At 47.3% G+C, this 10,223-nt stretch overlaps 1 protein-coding gene across 1 annotated transcript; it reads right to left on the bottom strand.

The window, feature by feature from the left end:
- Positions 1–115: 115 nt before the first annotated feature.
- TMEM9 (transmembrane protein 9) lies at positions 116–9,883 on the bottom strand. The gene is made up of 6 exons (XM_062594892.1): positions 9,861–9,883; positions 7,118–7,219; positions 6,590–6,681; positions 5,981–6,089; positions 5,320–5,451; positions 116–1,799 (listed from the first exon to the last, which is right to left on the bottom strand). The coding sequence occupies exons 2-6, from the start codon at positions 7,211–7,213 to the stop codon at positions 1,650–1,652; spliced, it is 579 nt and encodes a 192-aa protein (XP_062450876.1). The 5' UTR covers positions 7,214–7,219; positions 9,861–9,883; the 3' UTR covers positions 116–1,649.
- Between the last annotated feature and the right edge of the window lie 340 nt (positions 9,884–10,223).

The raw sequence follows: 10,223 nt of genomic DNA, 5'->3' as shown, positions 1-10,223 counted from the left end.
ACATACAAGGTGTAACTCAGTACCAAAACACCTGAGTACTGTAAGCACAGCTCAGTGCTGTGGACCTCAGTACTGGAGTGATGGAGCAGCTGCCTGAAAAAAGCCAGTCATAAAATATATCTTTCTGCATTTAATATAGAGATGCTATGTGATAAACTCAGCACCTTCCTTACATTATAAATATTCTCAGTGGGATCAATATATACACTGCAGAATCACTTCATTTTGCTCCACACAGCCAAAGCAGAGTCAGAGCTCTCTGTTTTCTTTATATTTTTGAGAAGCACAAGGCCCTTTCTAGGTCCCTGAGAACCAGTCAGCAAGCATATCTGACACTCCAGCAAAGCCATTGTTCCAGTTCTCTTTGACACAAATGCCGCTGAACCCACTGTGAGAATGTCAAGGGGTATTAAGGTGGGTATAAATGAAATACTTTCGCCCCAGTACCCACTGCCAAACCAGGAAAAACAGAAATCTAAAACGTAAATCACCCCATTTACCTGTTGGTCTCTTACCTGTGAATGTACTAATCAGTTTTGTGATGTCCACCTACACAAAACCAGGCCGCTATCTCAATTATGGTGGTGTAAGTCTGGAGAAACTCCATTGAAGACAACAGAAATTATCCAAATCTACACCAAAGATAAGCAGCAGTGGACTACTGACAGGAATCCCTGCCTCTTCCTTCCAAAGCAGCACACACATCTTAGTAGAACATTGCCTGATTAACATCAGTGCCAGCTGAAGAAGGAGGTCTCTTCATCCTGGAGCAGCACCTTTTACAGAAGGCATCTGTGGCAAGTGTAAATGAAGGCAATGACTGACTTCCAGGGAGCAGTGGCATGCAGTTACACCAGAAGGCCTAGGCTTGTTGTTTATGGTAGGATGTTGTGTCCTAGAACTGCATAGCAAGAATAACAACTATGATCCAAAGCAAATCCACCTCCTCGTGCTGGAGGCGGACAAGTCATAACTTTGTTCCTTCATACCTACTTTTTTTTTTTTTGCCTCACTAACGGGACTGGACAAGTGCAACTCCTCCAAATGCATTCTCTGAGACCACAGATGTGCCACAAAGAGCAAACACACTACTGCAAGGCTCCAGGTTTCAGCAGACTGTCATATGACAGCACAGTAGCAGAAGACGGCTGAGAGAAGCCACACAGTGAAACTACTTTTATCCCACAGAAGCCAGGAGTGGATTTGGCCAACTTACAGTAATTCATACTGAGGCTCCATCTGTAATGGGGGGAAAGGGAAAGGGGATGATGGAGACTTCAGTCCCAGCAAGTAGTGCCTGCAGTGTCAAGCTGAGCACAGTGCACTGGAGTTGCGGTCCCCACACAAGTCAGCTCATTAACCAAGGCAGCAGCACTGCATACGACCATTTACATGCAGGCATGGGGCCAACAGACAGTGCAGATCTCAGTGAGCAAAGGTTAAGGAGCCTCTGGGCTGAGATGTAAAAGGCAGGGGGACAAAACTAGAACCAAACACTTTGGCCTGCCCCTCTATATGAAGACTGTAGTATCAGAGAGGGTTAGAGCTTTCAGTCAAACACCACAGACATCCTGAAAGATGGCCTACTATCCACCTCTACCAACTGAGCTACCCTGTCTCTTGGGAAGTGGTGCTGTGTAGCTGCTTGTCTAGCTCAGCATCTTGTGGCGGTCGAAAACGGTCTTCCTCTGCTCCTGCACCTGGCGCTTCCAGCGCTGCTGGGCTCCCTCCACCCTCTCCAGCACTGTGTTGGCTCTGGCACCAGATGGGGTGGGGATTGTGGCCAAGGAGCGAGCATCCTGCAATACAAAGAAACAAGATGGAAAAGGGTCAAAGCAAGGCATGCCCATTGTAAAGACAGATGGCTCATCTCTGGAAGGAACTTCTACAAAAGGAGGAATCCCAGGCTTGAGTTGTCCTGATAATAAATCTGATTTTCAGAGGTCCTTGACACCAGCTCCCCAACTCTGACTAGAAAGGCTGTTGTTAGGAACAACCACAGCAAAATCACAGGCCCCAAAGAGTAAGTCCCCATAAGAGGAGCTTCCCCAAGTCTAAACCTCTGTTGGAGACTAATAGCAAGGAATCTGCAAGGGACCTGACACTCAGAGTGAAACGCATCACACCTCTGAATTGGGCCAACACTTTCATTTGTGCTCAGTATACTAACTTACAGCAGCTGCTGATCTGTGTCTCAGCGATGGTGCTGCAGTACCTTTGTTCAGCTAAGCTTTGAGACTGTTCCCACCAATTTATACTGCACTTATGTCAGAAGGCCCTTTGGATGGGGGCTTGTTGTACCAGAAAATACACAAAACCAAATGCAAACACAAGACCTATCCCAAGGAGGTTACAGTCCAGTAAGCTGGAGTAAGATAAATCTCACCTACTCTCTGAGATCTACAGTGTGCATGTAGATCTACACCTGAATTATTCCTGTTACATCCAGTGAAGCAAAACCACACTTTCAGAATACAATTCATCTCATCCTGCAGAACCTCCTTTTTTCAGCAGAGGGAGGTAATGGATAAAATATGCCTTCAGAGCAGCTACTCCTCACTTATGTCAAATGAATATGAAAGAATCGAGTGAAATAGTGACTTCTGATATACAGCATAAACAGGATAGTCTGATCTAGTGCCTCACCTCAGAGACTGGATGATGTCTCTGAAGGAGGATGTCTCTAAGTACTGCAGCCTTCCTTTCTCAAAGTGCGACTGAGCAATTGGTTTAGAGCTTAATCACTAGAGAGGCTGTACACACAGCAATCATAGACCTTGGGACAATGAAAAGATGATGACGACTGTTGACTTTCACATTGCTCTCCATGGACAATCAACACCCCAATCCTATTAAGAAACTCCTTTTAACCACTCACAGGCTTCACATCACACACACATTCTTTGTGCTAACCAGTGCGACTGCAGACAAACTGCATCCTTCTGAGGGATAAGCAAATTATTCTGTGCTGCCCCACTGCTTGCACACCATCTAGTATATCTGCAGAATCATTCAGTGGGTTTAGAGCAAAGCTCTCTCCAAAGTGGAGATCACCAAAATCTTTCTTCTTCGGGAGAGCAGAAAGGATTCTTTACAGAAGGAAGCTAGTTCACAACAGGAGGAAGCATTCAACAATTCTATCAGCAAAGAGCAGCAAGACACCAAAACAACACCCCAGGATCTCTTAAGTAAGAAGGTAGCCATGGTGCTGTGTCCAAAGCACAGACTATCTCAAATGGAGCAGCAGTAGGCAGGATCCAGATCCTAGGACAGATTGGGGCTTTGCTAGGGGAAAGTCACTGCCTTCTTCATTGACACAGCCCCTCAGTGATATGTCAGTGGGTCAGAGTTGGCACTGCTTTACAACCTTGGCAAAGGTGCAGCTCTGAAGGTGATCTCGGTTAATTGATATCTAGCTGGGTTTTTCATCAAGTTTATTTTTGGAAGCAGAGTAAGGATGTTGTAAACAGCCACAATTCTCATACAGAAAGACCTTGTCACCTCCAGCCTGCTGTCCTGCCTCAGTGCAGGGATGTGAGTCAAGGACAATCTACTTAATGGAGACAGGTAACTAGAGCGGCAAAAGCTTACAGCTTCAGGAGAGCACGAAGGTAATCAGAACAACAGTCTTGTGACAGGGCAGAAAAGAGGATCTTTGCATCCTCTCCCGCCTAAACCAAAGCAACAGTCAGGGTCCTCCTTGGTATTTCCCCTCTTCCCACAGAATGAAACATCCTGAAGGCAGTACCCCTGGTTAAACCACGCTGAATCCCAAAGTCCAGTTATTATAAAAGAGCTGTTTTACAAAGAAAGATGCACTTGGCTTTCTCAAAAGGACAGGCTGAATGGGTTTCCTTCAGGGTACTCGAGCTAACACCTCACGAGCACACTCCTGGACATAGTCTCCAACAATAAGCAATGACAGCAGACAGCTGAGCTTCAACACAGCTATCCACAGGGCAGGATGCAGCCTGTCGCACTGCTCTGAGGACATTTCGGCAGTCACGGTTTGTCCCCTATGGAGTTGCTACACTGCATTTTCCCTGCCTTGACTTTCCTGGGAGTCAGAGAACAAGATTGAAACCTCTCACTAGTGCGCATAGTCAGGAACTGCTAGGAAGAGCCTCTTCAAGTCTCCTGGCAGCTGCTGGCCTGGAGGTGGCTGCCAGGGAGATGTTTGAGTGCAGGCCAGGAGCTCTATCAAATGAAGGAGCTCAGCTCCAGAACAGAGTTCTGCCTAGCACTGCACCCTGCTCAAAGACCACCTCAAACTGAGAAACCCACAGGAAAAGCCGTGTCCTAGGACCACACATTCCACTAAGGAGCAGCCAGTTTTCTAAACAGCCCCTGCATCCCTCAAACACAGCATAGGCCATAGCTGGAATTAGCACAAGAGCTAACTATTGTGTGTGCAGCCACTCCACTCCTCCACTGTTACTGCATGCTAGCCATCACCTCTGCCTCCAGCACTCCATCTCTGAGGGACCATTCACATCTCAGCCTCCCATATTTCCCTACAAGAAAAGGGAATCCTCAGAGGAAGAGAAACAAGATTTACAAGTCAGAGCACTCTTGTTCTGAAAGCCCCCTTGGAGTCACACCCAATCACTGGTCTTGGAGCATAGTCTCTCTCCAAAAGTGAAGGATGCTGGAACTGCATAGATTTCTTGCACAGATAAATTTGCCCTCCTCCAGAAATCTCTCTGGCAGGCTCTCCCTTTGCTGCTGAATCTTAAACGTCCTACCCAAGATGCAATGAGGTGGTGTCCCCAAAAGAGATGGGATCTGAGTGCAAATTCTGCTCTTGGGGAAAGCACAACGAACAAGGCCCTGGATACTATAGGGTCCAACCCCAATGCAGGGTCCAACAACAGCAGCAACAGCTCGAAGTCCGCTCTTTTAAGCAGCTAGAAGAGAGGCCAGTCCCATGCTTCAGCAAACGATTAACTCTATCCTTCCTTTGAATCTCATCACCAAGTGACTACACACTACACAAATAGGAGCCATTTGACTTTTGGTTTCATCTACACTGTGACACACCAATCAAGGCCACACTATAAAAAAACATCCCCTGCCCCAACACTGCTAGAGGCTCAGAGAACAGGTCTCATCTTGCGCTCTTTGAATTCTTCCCTTTGCTTCAGCATGTTCCTGCACAGATTTGAGTCTAAATATTTACCTGGACTAGGGGGCAAGCATGGGGACACTGTGTTCCCCTGTCAGCCATTACCTCACGACTCTGCTGTCATCCCACCTTGCTGTCTCTACCATGACTGCAGCCACCATTTCAGCCTACATGTTCCAGCAGCACAGGCTCACCTCGTTCTCCTCCTCATTGTGCAGGGGCTGGGTATAGGCATCTGGCTTCCTGATCAGAGGATCCACAAGCACAAGGAAAGCCATGTAAAGCAGCAGTGCCCCCACCACAGACAAGTAAATGATGATGATCACCTGCATTTAAGGACAGAATGGTGGGAAAGGATTCAGAAGTAGACAAGAAGCACCACAGAGCCCCAGAACTACCAAGAAGCTCCCCTCATGGCTGCCTCTGATGTTTGATCTCTTCCCCCATTCTAACTTTGCTTACTAGGAAGTCTCTTGCCTCTTCTTGCAGGAAGTCTGATGCTGGGCACTGAGAAAAAGTGCCATCATTCCATAAACCATGCTGATCTTCTCTGCACTGTGCCAATTTAGGACATGTGCTGCCAGAGAAACAAGACTAACAAGACAGGTCCCCAATTTGGCACTGTTACACATCATCAGCAAGGACACTGTGCTCTCGTGCAGCATGCTCTGTGCTGCCAGGAGTTCTCTTGCCATAGAGGTGGTACCCCTGGCAATAACGCTGTGTGCTACTTGTGCTAGTTTTATTTTCCTTTTCTGGGCTCTTCTCCAGGAACCCACCCGGTCTAGCTCTGTCTGGGATGGCTTGGCACCACTGAGAGAAGGAGCTTGCCAGAGAGAGAGGAGTCACAGTTACCTTGATGGTGGTTGTGCTGCGCTCTTCGTACTTGCATTCACACAGCAGGCAGTAGGCCTCCACATCATTCCCTGGCACTGGCATTGGCTCCACAACATGCAGGCAGTTGCTGCAATAGAAAGAAGCTAGAGTCAGTGTCAAGACAGGGTTAAACTAGTGGAACAGTGGTGGAGTTGACTCTTTTTTTCTGTGCCTCAGCTTTCCTGTCTATACTATCTGGCTGATAATGCTGATCTGGTTTTGAAAGTTACCCTCACAGCTCAATTAGCTCAAAGTTTCTGGGATAGACTGAATCAAAGGGCCCCTTCCGGGACCTTCTGCAGGGATTAAGTCTAGGTGAAAGGGACCAGAGAGTCATCCTGTAATTCGCTAAGAACTCATGGCCTTGGAAAATAAATAAATAAGTAAATAAATAAAATCACATCTCCCAGATTCCTGAATCTCTGTTCAAAAAGCCCCCCTCACCTGGGTGGAGTGTCATCTATTGAAATGGCTTCCTCTGCAAATAGCTGGCATGCAACGGCAGTGAATTACCTCCTCAACACAGGCTTTAATCTCTGGAGTGTTAGCCTTCATGGACCAACCCACAGGCTTCCACAAAAGACTCACCAGTCCTTCTGTGACACATTCTTGTTGTAGATGTGCCCGCTGATGTTCCGGTATGGGGGACAGATGCACTTGCAGCGGATGTCCTCCGAGCTCTGCAGAGGCAAGAGAAGACACATCAGTAAATGAACATATGATACAATTGATGTAATTCTGCAGCCCTCGCCCAGGGCTGCCTGAGAAGGCAAAAATTCCCTAAAAGACAAATAACATCATGCCATGTCTCTTCCTCTTACTGTGCTTCTTTCACATCAACAGCTTCAAAGTTTTAAAATATCTTAAGCACCTCTGCTCCAAAGGACAGGTACTATTCAAACAAACTTTTTAAGTGCAAACCCTAAAATGCAATAGAAGTCACAGCAGAGACCAATTTCATCCATATTCATAGCTCTATGTAGTATAAATACACATGCACCGGTCTGTTAAAGCACTCATTATCTTTGCAACCTCTATAGAAAAACTGTTGTTTCTCTGCCATTTGTTTCTGTTGTTCTGCACCAACAGTGCCTGTCTCACAAGCAGTTCACTCACCTTGCTGGCTTGTGCTGAAGGAGAAAGGATGCAGCACAGCAGTGCCAGCAGCAGCAAGGAGTTTGCACACTTCCAGGTGCACTGGGCAAACATCATGAGGGCCTGAGGAAACAAAAATTCATATTCAGGAAAGAGAAGCTGAATGCAATCAGAACAAGTTACAGTTTGAGCTTTCTCTTCCAACTCACTTGCCTTTATTTTACCCAGGAGCCAAAGCTGATCAGAAGCTCCTGCAAGTACTCCACACGGATCCTGAACAACACGCTTGCCCAAAGAGCTTCCACCAACTAAATAGCTATGGATGTTTTTCACAGTCCTACAGCCATGTACCCAAACTACCACAGTTCTGCAAAGAATATCGATGGCTTCCTTGCAACTTGACTTCTGCAACTACACATAACCTCCTCTATAATCCTTACTGTGATGGAGACCTTCAACTGATACCTTGCCACTGGGGATTTTGCCTAGTAAAAGATACAGGACTGCGAAAACCAAAGACAGGTAGAGCTAGGAAAGTACAACAGGGTCTCACTGTTGTACAGTATGGTAAATATTGAGTCATTCAACTTCCAGTGGCCAAAGTTTTGCTTCTGAATGGGTTAGCACATTTTCCTCTCTCGAGAGGAAACCATGGCAAAGGCATGGAAAATTTACCAATCCTGAAGTTCCTTTACCACAGGGTACCTGTTTAGTGAAGTCCTAATTATTTTCCTCTTGCAAGTTGTAAGCTTGGTGAAACTGTTAGATTGCTTTTGGTACACGAGCATAAACAAAGTTGTTGCAACCGAGACGTGTGTTTGCACAAATCAAAGGGAATAGGAATTCATTACCTTTCCCATAAAAGGCAAAGTTAGTCCTAGAAGAAGATTCATGTTTAAACCCTGGCATGCTTGGAGACAAAAGGCACAGAAGGTATCATGACACCTTGGGGACAGTTCCAAAAAGCCACTTCAGGAGAGGTTGAGGTTTCTTATTCAGGGAAGATAATTTACAGTTTCATTAATCAGCTCCATATGGCACACATAATCTCACAGCTAACTCCAGGTACTTATATTCTATTAGCTAACATAATTCCATTAGTATTTATACCACAAGGATATTACATCATCATTTTCTTTATCTTATTTCAATATTCTAAAATTAAAGTAACTAATTCTTCATAGATTTAATAGATTACAACCACCAAGTTCCTCTTCTTTATTCAAACAAATTATTATTTTGTCAAACTGACCTACCAAAAAATGTCAAAATGCATTCCAGACCTATCAGCTTACCACTTCACAGGCTTTATTAACCCTGCTCCCCACCTACCAAAAACCAGGCACTATCCCATGAAAGCTGAATCACCTTTCCCATATAAATTCTATCATCAGCATAATTTAATAGGTCTTGGACTTACAGAATCAAATTCTACCTCAGTGATTTTGACTTCACTACAGCCAGCAAGTCTCGTCACAGAATAATTCCACAATTAATGGGCTTTAAATAAATACCACTTAAATATTTAGAATTGGTCTAAATATTTAAATTTACTCTAAAGGGCAAAATTCCTTAAGTTTGAATGTCAGTACTGCAATAGCAATGAAAATAGCAATTCTCCATCAATGCTTCTTTCTTTGGAGAGACCCTCCTGCTACATCTGCATCAGGAGTCTAGCTCTCCTTCAGAAATTCTGCTTAATGTATGACATATCTGAGTTGTGTAGTTATCATTCCCTATCACGTGGAAATGTTTTTGGACTAATACCTGTTTAAATTTATAATCCAATAATGGAATATATATCTAGAGTTTAGTGGTAGCCTCTTAAACTAAATTCAGATGATCAGAACAAGTCTTAACTGTCCTTTTTTATATGAACAGGAAAAATATGTGATGTATTATATCATGCTTACCAAGAGAAAGAAAAAAAAAACTCAAAATGATGCATAGAGACTGAGTGCACCCATAATAAACTGCAAAATATTGCAGACACATAAATGACAATGTACACACAGTTATTTCTGAGTTCAAGAGAGATATTCAAAGGGGCACTTTCACATACGCCTTACAGCTATTGTCCTCCAGATAACAACCCAGGCTTACAGTGGCTGGCTCTCTGAAAGCATCCACATCTGGAGCAAACACTAACAACGCTTTGAACGACAAGGAGAGGGACTCAAACACAGGAAATATCTCTGAGCCCTGACTGAGCAGCATGGCAGCTCCTGGAGGCCTAACTCCGCTGAGGCAGCTATCGGCACATTGCAAGCATTCGTCCTGGGTGCCCTCTCAGTAGGAACAAGCCCAATAAACTCTTCATCTTCTGCATCATCACGGAACCCTTCTGAAGTCTAGATCTGCAATGGCTCCGAGGCGTTACCCACTCCAGGGCTTCGTGTCAGAAGCAGGCCCTTCCATGAGGAGCGAGGCTTTTCTCAGTGGCGAGCCCACAATCCCCGCCGAGGGGCAACGGATGCTGCCCGCTCCCTCCCCCCCGGGGGAGTTTCCACAGCGCGGCCCTGTGCGCCGAACCAGCCTGCCGGGATGCTCCGGTAAGCGAGGCCGGGGCGGCTGCCGCCACACGGGCCGCCGCAGGCCGCCGCCACCGGAGCACCTGCCCGCCGCGCAACCGACCACCGAGCCCCCTCCCAACCCCCGCCCGCCTTGAGAGGGGGACGCGCCGGGGGAGCGGAGGAGAGAGGAGGAGGAGCCGGGCCCGGGCTCAGGCCGCCGCCGCCGCGCGCGCAGCCGTTACCGGCCCTACCTGCCGCACGACGCCGGTGCGCAACACCCGCCCCCGACACCGGCTCGCCCCCACCTCCGCCCCGGCATCTGCGCTGCCATTGGTTGCGCCGCGTGACAGGCAGAGCCGATGGCCAGTCAGAAGGCAGCTCGCGCCGCAGCCGCCTGAAGGAGAAGGCCCGCCCTCCGCCGGCCCACAGCGGTGAGGGACGGTGCGGCGGGAAGGCACCGCCGGGCGCTGCGCGGCGCTGCCGGCCCTGGGGCCCCCTCGAGGCGGCCCGGGCGCGGGGCAGCCCTCGTTCCAGGCGGCTGGAGAGGGGGACGGAGCCCAGCGGAGCCCCGAGAAGGGCTAGATCTCCCTCAGAGCTGCGGCCTGACCTTTGCG

Source organism: Rhea pennata, chromosome 25 (assembly GCF_028389875.1).
Source record: "Rhea pennata isolate bPtePen1 chromosome 25, bPtePen1.pri, whole genome shotgun sequence".
In the NCBI taxonomy this organism is placed as follows: domain Eukaryota; kingdom Metazoa; phylum Chordata; class Aves; order Rheiformes; family Rheidae; genus Rhea; species Rhea pennata.
This window is presented reverse-complemented; position numbering and strand designations above follow the sequence as displayed.

Coding starts and splice junctions, on each gene's coding strand:
- TMEM9 (XM_062594892.1), bottom strand. CDS start 7,213: ATGATGTTTGCCCAGTGCACCTGGAAGTGTGCAAACTCCTTGCTGCTG. Junction 6,090..6,589: donor AATGTGTCACAGAAGGACTG/GTGAGTCTTTTG, acceptor TTTCTATTGCAG/CAACTGCCTGCATGTTGTGG. Junction 5,452..5,980: donor GCAGCACAACCACCATCAAG/GTAACTGTGACT, acceptor CCTTAAATGCAG/GTGATCATCATCATTTACTT.